General features: G+C 41.4%; 1 protein-coding gene across 1 annotated transcript in view; it reads right to left on the minus strand.

Annotated features, from left to right (window-relative positions):
- Positions 1-17368, minus strand: part of EDIL3 (EGF like repeats and discoidin domains 3) — a 1025075-nt gene that overhangs the window by 670211 nt on the left and 337496 nt on the right. The window contains exon 3 of the mRNA XM_073624465.1: positions 6409-6438. Coding sequence (XP_073480566.1) covers positions 6409-6438 — 30 coding nt within the window. The remainder of the gene's footprint in view (positions 1-6408; positions 6439-17368) is intronic.

Genomic DNA, 17368 nt, shown 5'->3' on the forward strand with positions numbered 1-17368 from the left:
AGGCCCGGTAACAGCGGCGGGAGGCGGCGGGAGGGGGGGATGTCCCCTCCCGCTCCTCCGGTATAACAGCCGAGCGGCTTTTAGCCGCATCGGTTGTTATACACGGGTAGCCGATCGCCCGCTGTAAACAACGGTACTGGGATGATGCCTGCAGCTGCGGGCATCATCCCGGTATAACCCCGGAAAGCCGAGTACGCATATGTGCGTACGGTCGGCGGGAAGGGGTTAAACAAGCTCTGATCTCTGTAGCTGTTGCCACTGTGAAGCAATGCATCCTCAAAGTTCACAGTAAAAGCACTGAAGTTGTCAAGAACTGTTTTCCTAGCACCTAAGCTCACTGTGCCCCCCCCCCACCCCCCCACCAATAGTGAACTGGCAGCCTTGAAATCTCTAACACAGAGCTGGTGAACTATAAGAGGCAAGCAGTGGAAGCTGAGTTGTCAAAGAGCTACTTGGGCAGTTTCAGTGATTCTGCTCTGTATTTTGAGGATTAATTGCTCCACAGTGCTTGCAGCTGCAGGGGAGATTGAGGGCTTTAAATAGGTTTTTTTTTTCCAAACAATAAAGAGTTTTACTACTTTTTTGGAATATGGAAACTGTTGACTTCCATAGCTTGAACACAGATTCACATTAAGGAAGACTGATTAGCTAGAAGAATGAGTGATTTAGATCAATTCACTTTACACAAATGATCTTTCAGAGCACTGTTTATGGAAGGCTCTAGGTCTGACAAGCATAGATGTATGTCTTCTGTGTATGGATCTATTTTTTTTCTGAGTAATCCTTTATTAATCCTTAAATTCCCCCAAAACAAAACTTTTAACTGTGCCTGATCCTGACAGCTATAGGCTCCACAGCAAACACAAACAAAATGAGGGCTAGAGGGCAATCCTTTCTTCTTCCCCATTAAAGTCAAAGGAAATCAGAAATATGAACAATTTTTCACCTTTTGTGTGTTTATTTCTTCCACCTTTGTATACTCTGTTTTGTCCATCTAGCCATTGGTGATCTGTAAACCCATAATGCACCCCTGTATTAAAACAAAGCTGATGGTGGAATGTAATTCATAGTAATCCCAAAAGACAAGTATACATAGGGAAGGTACTAAAGTAGATGTAAACCCGAAATTTTTTAATTTTTTTTTATATCATACTGTAGAGTATAAGATTTCCTATCATTTCAGCCCAGTCTTGCCATACAGAGTTAATCCATCTCTGAGCAATCCTCTTTTATTGTTCAGTGAGAAAAATCTTGACAAACTGAGAAAAACTTTGTCAAATACTCCCCCTTGCTGTGAGTGACAGCCTAAGACACAGGGATTATTTTTTAATTCCCTCCCCCACTCCTTTCTTCAGCAGCTCTGCAAGGATTGGCTGTTCCACACCTCAGTATGATTTGGCATGCTGAAGTCATGTGGTTACTTTCCTGTCTTTTCACTGGATGTTAGAGATCATAGCAGAACTTCAGCAGAAGTTCAGTGTTAGAAATAAACAGGAGAAAATGCATATTGACAAGGAGCGTAGAGGTGGGTGGGGAGTCTACTGACATCATGACTCCACCCACCAAGCTCCAGACAACAGACCCACCCACAGAATATGCAGTTTTTCGGGTCTAATAACAGACAGAGGGGAGACATTTGACAGGTAAAGATACATGCAGGAGGCGTGTATACTGTATCCTTATAGATAACCCTTATGGCAGTAGTTTAGAAAGGATGACATTGGGTTTACATCCACTTTAAGTATATATAGCGACGATATAAAGGATTACCACATAAAGCTAAAAAGAAATAAAAGGAAACGTTACTACTCAAACAAAAAAGTCATTTAAAATATGTGAAGATGGAATATAATTTAAATTAAGTTATATTTATAAATTCAAAACAAAAAATTCAATCAGTGCAACCCTGAGGTTACAGACAATTAAAATTTGCAAGCTGAACACCAAGGATAATTTCACAAAGCCCCACAAAACAATATTAAATAACAAACAGTACAGTGCAAATATACATATGACAGTTAAGGATCAACATATTGTTTTTAAAACAGTCCACAGCCCAATAGGAAATGTCCTTGAATAGGAATCTCCTGATTTCAGGTCCCAAAAAATTAAAGGAGAAATAACATGAATACAAAATGGTGATGGATTATAATTTACAGTATATGAAATTAGAAAGGATCATCACCAAGCATTGGGGGATTTTGTTGAAGGACCGGACCCTAGGACCTGTTTTCCCTGCACGTCCTCAATTTATTTACCGACGGGCCCCCACTCTCAGAGATATGATTGCTTCTGGGGTTGTGGATCCCCCTATAGTAAAAGAGAATCAGTTGTTCTCTTTTTTGTCTGGCTTCTATGAGTGTGAACGGTGCTCAGCATGTAGACATTCAAGAAGTAATAATAAAGGGCATAAAGAATTTTCTTCTTTGGTTATCAACAAGAACTATAAGATCAAGGACCTTACCACTTGCAGTACGCAACATGCTAGAGTGTGATTGCAGCCTCCATTATGTTGGTAAGACCTCTAGGGCACTGAGTATACGTATAGGAGAGCATGTAAATAATATAAAAAAAGGCCTTAGATCGCACAATGTTTCTAAAAACATCAGGATGTGTCATGACAGGTTTTAAGATTTTGGGGAGTGGAAAGAGTGGAAACAAGCATTGGAGAGGGGATAATTTCCTTAGGTGCCTAAGTCAAGGGGAATCTTTTTGGAACTTTGAAACTAAGGTCCTTAATCCTTTGGGATTGAACATAGAGTTCAATCTGAACTGTTTTATTTCAGACAGGTAGTTGGTATTAGTTTATTGTCTCCCCTCTATGCTATGGTATATATAGTTTCTTTTTTATATATGTTTTTATGTTATCAGTTAAGGGACCATTGTGACATAAGCATAAGAGGTTTTGTCTATACCCTTTATTGCATGGTTTGGAGGCTGTAATTTTAATTTTAAGTATATTTATATGCTGACCTTATGGTGTTTTGTAACAGATAGCCGCGGGTGTCAAAAATGTTGATCTAAATAATTAATGTGCAGCAAAATGCTTTTGAACATTTCTGTTGCCTCCCAGATCCAGATTAAAGGGAGTGTTAAGGACTTTGTGGCATTGCTAATTATTATTTATTATTATTATTATTATTATTATTATTATTAATAGCCCCCTTTTTAAAAAAGTGCTGCTTTATCCTGTTCTGGATCTATTATGTATGAGAAGGCTGTAGTTTTAGCAAATGTGGCTGTGCAGCAGCCTTAGCATCTATCTGTTCCATAGCTGCTAGTGCTCTATAACATGAAGGGGGTGACGCTGTGGCTCCACCCGCTGATGAAGTCCCGTAGGACATAACGCTTACGGGAGGAGGAGCCGTGATCTGTGACGTCACCCATTGCTATCCGAATGAGTTGGTCTGGCGTTTGGAGTTGTACACTATTTTTATGTTGGGAACAAGAGGAATTTCTTATAAGTATTTTAATGTATTAAAGCGTGAATTTTATTACCAAATGGAGAGCACTTCAATTCTTACATTTTTTATCCTGATTAGGCCGGATGTGAGCATCCAGATCATTTGTACTTGGCATTACTCATCCCCTGATAGTGGGAACAAGTGTTTATTGACCATCCTGTTGGTTCGGGGTCAATATCTTGAGGTGAGCGAGCAATCTGTGTGCTGGTAGTGGGCTTATTAACCTAAGGTGTCGGTGCATCTGATAATCTCTCACAGGAATATATTACTATTCAATTATATTTCCTATGATATTTCCTATTGGGCTGGGGACTGTTTTAAAAAGAGTATGTTAATGCTTAACTGTCATATGTATATTTGCGCTGCACTGTTTATATTTATAAATTGCATGTATACTCAATATGTATTGTGTTTTAAGCTGCAAAGGTAAGCTTTCATTTTAATATAACCTTTTACGCTAAAACTTGTACATATTTTAAGTGCATTCTACATCTAATATATACGTTCATATTAGGACTGGTAAAATAAAAATATTTTTCTTCAGATAAGTACATAAAATTGTGTGCTCATATCAGACAAGCATTAATTCTACAGCAGATGTTCCATCTTCATTCTTAATAGTAGTCGGCTAGGAAATTTCAATCAGTTGCCCTTTCACTCTAAAAAGGGCAGATATAGATGAGCAAGCAACAAAGCTAAGTGAAGAAATACCTGTGTCTCTCCAGATACTGCATTAGAAGGTATTGTGCAAAGACAGCTGTGGAATATTCAGGTGGATTGCTTTTATTGGGTGCGCAGCTCCTTTTGAAAAAAAATCCTTTCAATGCAGCTTTTGCATGGCTACCAACGTTCAGTTTCCTAACTTGATTCTTAATGTATACGAGTAGATGTCTGCAACAGCAAATAGCTTCTAGTGCCTCAAAGGTTTCCTCTCTGTAACTTTTAATGTGGAACTTGTGCGTTCTCATTCATGGCAAAGCAGAATGCCCTCACCCAGTTGCACATGCTTACCTTCCCTCCCCTACTACGTGTCAAGTGAGTAAAGGAAACAATGTGTAATAACTATGATGCTTAAGTCGGAGCTTACACAAGGGTGTAATCACCAACCACCAACACGGTCACATGGAGCATATCACCTGCTCCTCCATATCTGGAAGTATTATTTATATTTTGTTGCTCCTGGTAGCTGAATGAAGCTGTGGGGAGCAAAGGGGAGGTGAGTGTGTACTACATGGGAGGGATTTATTAAAGCAAACCTGCTGCATAAGAAAAAGCAGGTTTGCTTTAACCTCTTCAGGACCGCCTGTCTGCATTGTACTGCGGATAGGTGGCTCCTACAAGCACAGTAATGTACCTGTATGGCCTCTTCCGGGTACAGGGCACGTGCAGCAGACCCCCGCTGTGTTTACACACACTTGGCTTTTGTCAGCAGGTCCTGGCCAATGACCCATGGCTGGGACCTGCTGATCGACTGTGTCCAATCACAGCCCTGTGTTGAAGGAATTATCACTTTGTATTTAGGGAGAAGGAACAAAGAGATTTTAAGTAAAAAGCAGCACATGATACACACATTAACACTTGTTAGGCACAAACTTAACCCCTTGATTACCATGAGATGTTAACCCCTTCCCATCCAGTGTCATTAGTACAGTGACGGTGTATAGTAAATAAATAAAAATTCCAGTATATATACCATAGTCTGTAGCTGCTATAACTTCCACGCAAACCAATCAATATACATTTATTGGTTAAGACACTGGTCACCAACCCTGTCCTCAGGGCCCACTAACAGGCCAGGTTTTATGTATTACCTTGGGGAGATGCAGACTAGAATACTGCAATCACTGAGCAGCAAATGATATCACCTGTGATGTATTTCAGTTATCTTGCAAACCTGGCCTGTTGGTGGGCCCTGAGGACAGGGTTGATGACCACTGGGTTAAGACATGTAGCAGAATACATTTTGGCCTAAATTTATGATGAAATCCGATTTTTTTTTTTAATTATTGGATATGATATGCTTTGTAGCAGAAAGTAAAAAATATTGTATTTTTTTCAAAATTGTTAGTCATTTTTTTGTTTATATAATAAAAAATAAAAACCCAAGTGGTGAGAAAATACGACCAAAAGAAAGCTCTATTTGCGTGAAAAAAAAATGACGCAAATTTTGTTTGGGTACAGTGTTGCATGACTGTGCAATTAACAGTTAAAGCAGCACAGAGCTATATAGCAAAAAATGATAGTCATGAAAGGGGTAAAAGCTTCTGGAGCTGAATTGGTTCCAATGACCCAGTGGGCTTGGTTTACTTAAAAAATTGAAGAAAAAAAAAAAAAAACCTTAAAAATGTTTTTTTTTTTTAAATAAATTAATTATTAATTTAACCTCATAAAGAGTTCAAATATGGGATAACTAAGGTGAAGTTGCAATCAGTTTGAATACCCAAACATGTGTGAGGAAAAAAAAAAAAAAAAAACAGGATATTTGCTAGGGCACACCTGGTTGCATGGAGTAATCATAGTTATATTAAGCTCACTGAGTATTGGGGTTGATTTACTAAAACTAGAGAGTGCAAAATCTGCTGCAACTCTGCATAGAAACCAATCATCTTCCAGGTTTTTTTTTTGTTGAAGCTTAATTGAACAAGCTGAAGTTAGATGATTGGCTACCATGCACAGTTGCTCCAGATTTTGCACTCTCCAGGTTTAGTAAAACAGCCCCATAGTTTATACACTATGATTACTTGTGTTAAATGGCGAGGTATGGGTTAACTCCTGTTTATTTTTGCATATGATCAATTACCTTCTTCTATTCCATAATGGCAACGTTTATAGAGTAAAAAAAGTCACAGTAAGTCCCTTTCTAATTGATTAAAAGATTTGCCTATTTAAGACAGCCTTTTCCTACAAGTCCCAAATTGGGATCGATTAGAAATCATCCTCCTACCTGTAGCTGCAGATTCTTCTTCTACTGATGCTGTAAAAAAAAAAAAAAAAAAAAGAAAAATAAAGTCAGGATATTTCGTTTACACATGAGTGGAAAACAAAATAATAATTTTTCAAATTACACTAGGCAAACAATAAATAACTGTTTTTTTGTTGTTCTGTTTTCATTGACAAGACCCATCAAATTACAACGATGTAGCCATTTTAACACATTCTAAAAAAGTGGGCATCACAAGGATCTATCATCTTATCATAAAAGAACATAGGAGGTGGTACTAATGTTAATATGTGACTTTTTTATGGGCCCCGGGTATCACCTCCTAGACAGCCATAATAAAAAAAAAACATTAAGGCTCGACATGCAAGGAAATCAAGATTCTTTGGTTGATTAACTAAAGGCAAATAAACTTTTCACTGTACAAAGGAACATGTACTTTGCAAGGGAATTATCCCCAGAGCTTGAATGAAGTTGAGCTTTGCTGACTCCCATCATCCAATCACGTTCAAGCAAAAATTTTTTTTTTTTTTTTTTCTAATTTCACTTGCATGTGATTGGGTTTTTTTTGTAAAAAAAAATATGAAGCAACCTCCATTGCAAGTGAACTGTTTATTTGCATTTAGCAAATCAACCCCTTATTGCTGGTCAGGAATGGTTCTGATAGCACTATAATTGGCTTGTGTTATGTGGATCATACAGTATATACGTTATCCTTGATAAAGGGCATTATTTAATATCAAGTATCAGTGATGTAAAGTAACATATACTAGATGTGTAGGAAGTAATCTCTGATCAGATACTGTAGTTACTGCATAACACTGCCCTTTGTTTAACATTAGCACACAGGAGTCTCCACCGAAGTGTAGCATGGTGTAATCAGGCAGAGGGCAAAGGACTAGTCACCAGAATTGTCACCTTCCTAAAGTAGATCCTTTCCTTTTTACTTAGTCACCATGCCTTGTTTTGCACTGTGTCTCTGTGTGGAGGCAGCAATAAACATTTCTTGATGTTGCCTATACAGTATGATTGCAAATTTTTTTTTTTTTAATTCAAGTGCACATTAGGCTACCAATATGTTTTTGAATAGTGGCAAAGGTCAGGGTACACAGGCAACCCATTTATACACCTGAAGTGACACAGAAGAAACAAATAAGTAAATGATTTTAACGGTTGCCATGTATAATCCCAATAGAGAGAAGCTACAACCATATAAAATTATACAAAAGTTTATTTCATATCATTAAAACACCATAAAAACATATACAAATGACATGAACATTATCCTGCTTGCATTTCCCAACTGGCTAAGTATAGCCCCTGTAACCTGTACCGAACTCCCCATTCAACTTATTGAGAAATGAGGGCCAGGTACAGGGGTCTGCATAGCATCACAGGTATGGATCTATACGCGTTTCACAGGTAGGCTTCCTCAGGGGTTTCCTATTGATAACCCTGTTTAAACCATATTGAAGTGGTTTAAACAGGAGAATGAAATACCCACCCAGTCCTTAATTGCAAGCATTGTCACAAACTTGCAATCTTCTGTCTAGAATTTTTCCTCATGAGTTTGTAGGAATGAATAGATTGGCTATAGGAAGAACCTTCCTGAAGTTATCTTTACCCTAGTGTGGAGCCTCCCCATGTACAGTTGGATCTGTGTGCCTTCACTCTTACCCTCCATCTTGCATGGTGCCGTCCACCCCCTGACCCTGCAACTCTATGCATAAGGCTAATGTGATCCCCTGAGGAAGCCATCTGGCAAAATGCGTAGGCACTTTATGTGAAAGTCTTCACTTAATTTCTCAATAAGTTGATTGGGCTGTTCGGTACAGGTTACTCTGCACACAGAGTGCTATACTTAGTCAGTTGGGAAATGCAAGCAGGATCATTTTGATGTAATTTGTATATATTTTTATGGTGTTTTAGGCATATATGAAATTAACCTTTTTATGATTTTATATGGTTGTAGCTTCTCTCTATTGAGGTTATACATGGCAAATCCTTTACTTTTTTGTTTCTTCTGTGTACATTTTGATATGGATGTGGTGCCAAATTTATCAAGATCTGTCTCTATTTATTAAGTATACACCTAAAGTGAGTCAATGATTTGCAAATGAAGGGTAAAGTAGCAAATTCACTTAAAAAAGGAGCTAAAAAATTGCTAGCCTGTAGAGTTTTTGGTAGAGACTTTGTAAGTCTCTTTAGCCAAAAACTTGGTTTCCTTCCAGCTGCCGGTGGCACATGAACGATGCAGAAGCTGGATGCTGGGTAATCCAACTCCAGAGCACATGTCATTAACATGACAGCCACCCTTTTTACAGAAGACTGGCTAGATATGGTTTCAAATATGCATACAGTAAATGCACATACTCTGTTGCTATTAAAGAGACTGTAGTCATACGTCATACTAAATGGTAGTATAGCCCTGCTAATCTACACAAATTCTATCCCTTGGTACCCGAGCCATGTTTTTGGGGCTGCCAAGATAGGGGTACACACTTTCAAACTTTTTTGAGCTGTAGAGCTCTTCAGTCACTATGGCAACAGACAGCTACCAAGGTATTTCAGATTACTGGCACACAAATAACCTCAAAGTACCAAATGTGGTTATTTTTTTCTGAATTACCTGAGGTGCTACCCCCTCACCAAAAATTGGCACATACACAATTTAGTGCCATTCATCGGGCTATTGTCCTTAACTGGCATTCTCCTTCTGTGCCCTGGTCTCATGTGCTTCACCGCATGGAAGCTATAAAATGAATGGAAAGGGTACACCATAACGTTATGGAAACCATGCATATTTTTGAACGTAAATGGACATTTTGGTCATCCTATTAACTGTTAAATATAACGTTAAGGGTTCTCTGTTATTCCTGGGTTTTTATATGATACAATTCTACCTTGATTGTTTATGCTCCAGTAACTCTTATATGCACATTTATTAGGCTATGCAGCAATCGTATGCTGGCCTGATGCCATTTGTTAGTTTATTTTTTGTGAGTCTGTTGCACAAAGAGTTGTATTCAGACTAAATGTATTTTGGCTTTCTGACAATATGTAAGATCTCTCTGTTATTTTCATGTATGTGTTTTTATACCTTAATTGAAATGTTGGTAAACAACATGACAGCCACCCAATGGTTACAGAAAGAGGGAACTGGGCTGGCAAAATAGTTTAAGAAAATGGCATTGGCGGCAATGGAACAATGAGATGTTGAGCAGACCTGTCAGCACTGGAGAAGGCCAAATTAAGAGGTATATTTGACATAATATATGCATAATTGTGCATAACTGAACTGAGGTAAGTGCTCCTGTGGTCATGGAGACCGCATTCCTTTCTACTCCCTTGCTCTGTTCAGGCCACTGAGAATTAAAAGAAATTAACTGGTGCTTATTGGTACAGGAAATACATGACTCACTCTTCTTCCATCTCACATGGAGACAAGGAGAGAGTCCTCATCTCTGTTTAAGCACCAAATAGTTAAAGCCTAAAAAGCCTAACTCCATGTTTTAGTGAACTTTAAATAGTTCTCTTAGACCAAACTGGTCCAAAAAAAAAAACGGATGAGGTCAAGATCCCTTGCCTCAGCCAATCAGAGGAAGCTTTGTATCCATTCAGAAAATGCAAAGCTTTCTCTAAATGGCTGAGCAGTGCCCAGCCTGACTCGATTTTGTTCTGGGAGTGGGACGAAAAGTCCCCATTCCACTCTCAGGACACAGTACTGTATGCTGTATGTAGCTGAGGTTACATTTTACAGTTTATACAGCATTGATACCTGCTACGAACTAATACTGAACTATTTAAAGTTCACTAAAACAAGAAGCTTAGTTTTAGGTAAACCTGTTGCTTTGCCCAAGCCCAGTTTTCCTTTAAGGCTGCCATTTTCTCTGGGAAAAAAAAATATTGGCCTTATGATCTTCCTATTAATATTATCAGCAAGTCCCATTTTCACAGGGCAGGTGGCAACTGTACATACACTGGACAGTAAGCAATTGGGAGAAAGCAGTTTCTTTGCTTATGCTCACAGCCATAATAATAAGCCCCTTCCCATCTCCACAGATCAGCATCCATCAACTGCTTCCCAAGCATTTTTTTTCTTCTTCTTCTTCTTATTTTTTTTTATTATTCAGTGAACAGGCATACTTGTACCAGTATCATTAAAAAGAAAACATCATTAAACATTTAAAATTGTTAAAACCTGTTTTGAATCAAGCAGTTAATGAAAAAGATGTGCTTTATGTTTAGTCCAATAGGCTCCCGCTCTGTTTAGCAAGATGTAAGCATCTAGATATATTTGTACCATTTTATTATCACATTTGGGGTTTCCGTGAGACATTCTAACCTCTGCTGTGGTTTGCTTTTATGGCTGACTTGCTCCAGGATAAAAAAAGTATGACGATATTCCCATCCTGTATTATAGTCCTGCACAATCTAGACTTTTTCATGTTGTGCTATTTTGGTCTAATGATTTATACCCAGATGCACTAGGTAAAACTGCTAAGCCGAGGCAAACAGTACAACATAAACACCTGCTAGATTTGTATTTTTAACAAATGAAATATAATACTGCATACCTGGATTTCTGCCCAATTTGGCAAACTGTGGTTTTAAAATTGCACATTAAAGAAATCAACATGGGCTTTTTGTCTCTATAAATAACTGGAAGAAAATGGCTTGCTTAAAATGGTATGAAATAGTCTGAAACTGCATGATTGCATTGATTAAAAAGCAATCTCTGTGTTTTGATTTTTTTTTGTTTTGTTTTGCTTTGCTTAGAATATATTCCTTTAGTATGCCATTTATGTGACTTTACCCAAATACTTTAAAATAACTGTATATGCAAAAATGTATGTATTATAATATATTATTATGTTTTTAGATGATATTTGTGAACCAAATTTGTATCCAGTCTCCCCTAGGTTTGGTGCACAAAAGATCCTTCTCCCATTTATGCTGCGTACACACGAGCGGACTTTTCGACCGGACTGGTCCGATGGTCTTTCCGACGGACTTTCGGCGGACTTCCGATGGACTTTCCTAACGAACCGACTTGCCTACACACGATCACACCAAAGTCCGATGGATTCGTACGTGATGACGTACGACCAGACTAAAATAAGGAAGTTGATAGCCAGTAGCCAATAGCTGCCCAAGCGTCCGTTTTAGTCCGTCGGACTAGCATACAGACGAGTGGATTTTTTGAACGGACTTGAGTCCGTCGGAAAGATTTGAAACATGTTTTATTTCTAGGTCCGTCTGACTTTTGGGGAAAAAAAGCCAGCTGGAGCCCACACACGATTGAATTGTCCAACGGAGTCCGGTCTGCCGGACCAAGTCTGCCGGAAAGTCCGCTCGTGTGTACGCGGCATTAGAATTGTAAGTAGTGTGAGAATGAGAGTTATTTATTTGTGAGTAAATGATGGATATCAATTTAGTAGAGAGAGGCATATGGTAGCAGATATGTTAAAAAAGTGAGAGCTGGCTTGTAAGGCCCTTGTTAGCAAAGGTGGAGGAGAGCCAGTGTTTTATTTGCAAGAAGCAGAAAAGCTCAGAGGATGTAACATTATTTTTTCCTCTAATTTATGCCCAAGTGTATGCAATGCTACCAATAATGAAATGTATAATGGCATGCCACCAGTGAAAGATGCTAGGGGGTTCTAATCCTGGACTGAACACGAGGTTACCCAGAAGGGGTAGATGTGGCAAAATAAATTTGCTGAAATATTTTGTGGTGTGGTGTGTGCAGCGTTATGTAAATGTGAAGATTCACATTTGACCCAAAACAAACAGTTTCAGTGCCTAGTATAGTAAATGCTGGAGAGTTTCCCCCTTGAAAACTTTTATAGTGCAATGGCTACTGTTGTTTCTAGACCTGCACATGTGATATTATGAAGGTGCCCCAAGATATTTACTTTACTTTACATTATATTTTACATGTGCAACAGGAGGATTGGAAATACCCCAGGGAGGGGTGCACCACATAAAACTTCACAATGGTTGGAAACAGGGCCAAAATCTATGCTGGTAAGATTTTGTCATTTGAGTACTCCAGACCAGTGTGCAGTAATAATGCATGTGTTACCACAAGCACAGTAACATACATTATTATCTACAATCATTCCCATCTATGCACTCCAGTGATGGCATTCCTCAGGATGGGTTAACTGATGGTGACAACAGTGGACCTTACCTATGTAATGAGGGGAATTTATCAAGACTGGAGCAGCCAGAATCTGGAACAGCTGGACGTACCAAGGAATCACCTTCTATCTTTTATTTTCAAAGCTTACCCGAACTCAAGATAGAAGCTGATTGATTGCCATTCAATGTGTGGTGAAACAGCCACTTGCATACCTTCCAATTTTCTGAGATGAGAGACAGCTATTGGCCTATAGGTCCTAAAAGCCACCCCTGTTACATGGAAAATGAATACAAAAAAAAATGTGGTGAAACCCACACATGCTTTTCTACCACTACTATTCCTTTATATTTGCTTTTGAAAGTTACAAATACAACAATTTAGAAATTGGATGAAAGGTTTAGCACTTTAAAACACTTCTTGAGGTATAAATAGGGAATTATAACACAAATTTAAGCAACAGAAAAAACAAGGGGCAAATGAAGGATAGAGGGACAAAGGGACTTTGTTCTGAAAGAGGGACAGTCCCTCCAAATCAGGGACAGTTGGGAGCTATGCACCTTATTCATTAGAAGCTATGCCACAATGCTGAAACAAAACTGGGAGACAAGAAGAACAGAGGATAGTTGTAGTATTAAGGAAATGCCTGAATATTGACCTCAATGCCAGCATCACCAGGCATTACATCGGTACATGTACACAATGAAGTGATTAGCCTCAGGTGATACTCAGAGATTAAGCAAATCCTCCTACACAAGTTATACCTTTTTATCTGCAGTCTTCTCTACAGCTGTTTAAACAGCAGAATTTATACAGCTTGTCTGAACTTGCAGAAAGCAGGGATGGGAAGCTGAAGTTACACTCTGCAGAGCTCATTGAGGAGAAATGAGAGCTGATTGGAGGGAAGGGACACATCCTTCTTCACACAGCACACAGGAACAGAGCTGAGGCTGTCAAAAAAAAGCTGTGTGCTGAAGCTCCCTCCCCCCGTCACCTTTTTATCTCTTGATGTCAGGAAACCCTTTCAGAAGTGACTCATGCAGATAACGGAGGAACAAGGCAACAGACAGGAATGGAATTGAGTGTTCTTTGAACAAGAGCACACTATAGAAGGATATGCTTTGTTCATATTCATGTCAGAAGTTTACAACCACTTTAATATAAGCCACAGATATAAAATGACTGAAAATGACATTTGAAATTACACATAGAGTATTTAAATAATTATATGGGATTTTTGGGGTTTGCAATATGGCTTACATATAATTAAATAAATAAATGAAAGCAGCAGGTCAGTCTCAACTTGGTATTTCATACCATATACACATATGGCATAAAAAAACTATATTTGAATAGGCTGATTCTTTGAAAATAATGTAAACAATTTAAAAATGTTTTAAAGGCTTATTATGTGGTAGTTGTATAATATACATAGGTGTAGCCACATGTTCTATCTACGTATAAAGGTTCTGTGCCATCCTTATTAGTACTGGATAATGATTGTGTTTTAATGCTCCTCTTTTGCAATCAGTCAGCTCAGACTAACAGAAAACAATACAATCTTTAGTTGCACTAGGCTTTCTCAGGGGTCATGCAGTAAGGTTGATAATTGCATTAGACTGACATACAGATAAACACCTTAAGGAAGAATTTAGAAATGTTTTTAAAATGATTGCCACAAAAATACACTAACAACAAAATGACTTTAATGTGCATTTCAAAAATAATAACATAAAATTTGCGCTTGCTGACATGCACTATAATTAACCTATAATGGAAAAACAGAACAATCCAAGAAATCATTTATTTCTATTCTTCTAAATGGTGGGCAAAGACACGTGAATTATTCCTTTGTGCCCCAGTAAATTATTATGCATCCAGAATCTTTCTGTGTAAATATAAAGTCATTTATCCAACTTACATACAGCCATTTAGAGCTTGTTAGTACATATCTTTTCACCACAGCTCACTAGTCCCCAAGTCCTGCTCCACAGACTCAGTGGTTTCATATATTTTACTGATGAAAGATAACAAGCTGGGAACAATTAGATGCAAATTGGATTAGTAATTGTATATATTAGGGTACATCTGCGCTATAAATGCACATTTGTCTGCAGGGACATAAGATTGATTTACATGGCTCTACTGACTATCCTAAAATAAGTGATTAACTGTTCCTTTTCTGGATCTACATACTCCTACCATTTGAGGCAGGACACCCTCCCTCTACCTTGGTCCCCGATGTCAAACTGAAGCTTGTTAGGCTTGTCTAAACACATGAAGTGATGATGGTACACAAACAGGATTACTGACTCACAAAATGTCTGACACATTTTGCACAAACATGTGCATCATGATATAAAACTTTATGATTAAGCACATAATTGTGATACTATAGACAAAGCACACAGTGATGACCAGCTTGTGAGCTGTTTGTCTGATTCTAAATAAAGAAACTGCATGATGTGGTTATGTGTGCAGCAGAGGCGTCGCCAGGGGGTGGATATTGAGGCTGGAGCCCCGAATGTGGAGCCCATAGCCCTGAGTCTCAGCGGTGGGTGTGGAGGAGAAACTAGCGGGCAGATCGTGGCTGTGGCAGGCAGCATTGGAGGTGGAGGAGAGACGAGTAGGCATGTACAGGCACTGAGCCATTAGACCGCCACCTCCCTCACCCCAACCCCCGCAGCGCTCACCTCTTCTCCCTGCTTAGTTATGCAGCGCGGCTGCATACAGACATGATCCTCAGCTGTCCTGTGACCAGTGGCCCCGGCTGCAAGATCGAGAGCGGCGCATCCCGATTCCCGTGCCCACTGACATCTGTGTTACACTCTGTCACATACAAGGGCTGGGCAGCGGGCGCTCTGTGATTGGCTGTGCAGGCGGTGGACATGTCTGTGATTGGCCCGGTGGAGGTGGTAAATGGTCACATGTGGAGGCAGTTCTGGGCTGGACTGTGGGTGATCTTGGCTGCCCGGAGTCCCGCCTCCCTGCCTGGTGTCTCCTCTTTACTGAGGTCTGTTATCTGCCCTTCCTCCAGCTTGTCAGCGTGCCCCTCTCTGTAAGCCACCCCCCTCTGTCATCCCGCCCCTTTCTGTCAGCACCCCCCTCTCTGTTAGCCCACCCCCCTCTCTGTCAGCCCACTCCTCTGTGTCAGCCCACCCCCCTGTCAGCACCCCCCTCTCTGTCAGCCCACCCCCCCAGTCAGCACCCCTCTCTGTCAGCACCCCCCCTCTCTGTCAGCACCCCCCCTCTCTGTCAGCCCACCCCCCTCTCTGTCAGCCCATACCCTCTCTGTCAGCCCACCCCCCCCAGTCAGCACCCCCCTCTCTGTTAGCCCACCCCTCTGTCAGCACCCCCTCTCTGTCAGCCCACCCCCCTGTCAGCACCCCCCTCTCTGTCAGCCCACCCCCCAGTCAGCACCCCCCCTCTGTCAGCCCACCGCCCTGTCAGCACCCCCCTCTCTGTCTGCCCACCCCGTCAGCACCCCCTCTCTGTCAGCCCACCCCCCTCTCTGTCAGCCCACCCCCCTATCAGCACCCCGCTCTCTGTCAGCACCCCCCTCTCTGTCAGCCCATACCCTCTCTGTCAGCACCCCCCTTTCTGTCAGCCCATATCCTCTCTGTCAGCATCCCCCTCTCTGTCAGCCCACCCCCCTGTCAGCACCCCCCTCTCTGTCAGCCCACCCCCCTATCAGCACCCCCCTCTCTGTCAGCCGAACCCCCTGTCAGCACCCCCCTCTCTGTCAGCCCACCCCCTTGTCAGCACCCCCTCTCTGTCAGCCCACCCCCTCTGTCAGCCCACCCCCCTGTCAGCACCCCCTCTCTGTCAGCCCACCCCCCTGTCAGCACCCCCCTCTCTGTCAGCCCACCCCCTGTCAGCACCCCCCTCATCAGCACTCCCCTCTCTGTCAGCACCCCCCTCTCTGTTAGCCCATACCCTCTCTGTCAGTGCCCCCCTCTCTGTCAGCCCACCCCCCCTCTGTCAGCGCCCCCCTCTCTGTCAGCCCACCCCCCTCTGTCAGCGCCCCCTCTCTGTCAGCGCCCCCCTCTCTGTCAGCGTCCCCCTCTCTGTCAGCCTACACCCTCTCTGCCAGCCCACCCCCTCTCTGTCAGCCCTCCCCCTCTCTGTCAGCACCACCCTCCTCTGTGTCAGCACCCCCTCTCTCTCCTGCCTCCTCCTCTCTCACCTCCCTCCCCCCACCTCTTTTCCCCCCCTCAGGGGGTGGAGGCCCCATGATTCTTAACAGCAGCCCTGTGAGTGAGTGTACCAGTTCCAATGTGTCCTGCCGACACAGTGGGCACAGCGATGCAGCATCTGCCTCTACTTTGCCTTCTCCCCAAGCCCCCCAACACAATGGAAGGAAGGAAAATGGCACTACAGAAGAGCAGCTTAGCTCTGCCCCCAAACTCCGGCACCCACACTTCCTGACTCTAAATGGCTCTCGGTAAGGCAGTCTAATGGGGGTCTTTAGGGGCAGGGGACACTGATGGGGGGAGGGGTCACTGATCTAATAGAGATATCTAAGGGGGTGCTGATATAAGGGGACTCTGAGCTAATGTAGAGGGGGTGCTGACTGCTGGTGACCCATTAGATCATCAGTCAGCACCCGCCATTAGATCAGCACCCCCACCTCCCCTCCCTAGAGACCTCTACTAAATAAGGGTAACTCTCCTTATATCAGCACCCACATTAGATCAGTTTGTCCTTATATTACCTCCCCCTCCCTCTCCTCAGAGAAACCCATTATATTATAGTCCCCTTATATCAGCACCCCCCTTAGAGACTGACGGTTTGTCTCTAAAGAGGATCAGATATAGGGGACTC

Source organism: Aquarana catesbeiana, linkage group LG01, assembly GCF_042186555.1.
Source record: "Aquarana catesbeiana isolate 2022-GZ linkage group LG01, ASM4218655v1, whole genome shotgun sequence".
Classification (NCBI taxonomy): domain Eukaryota; kingdom Metazoa; phylum Chordata; class Amphibia; order Anura; family Ranidae; genus Aquarana; species Aquarana catesbeiana.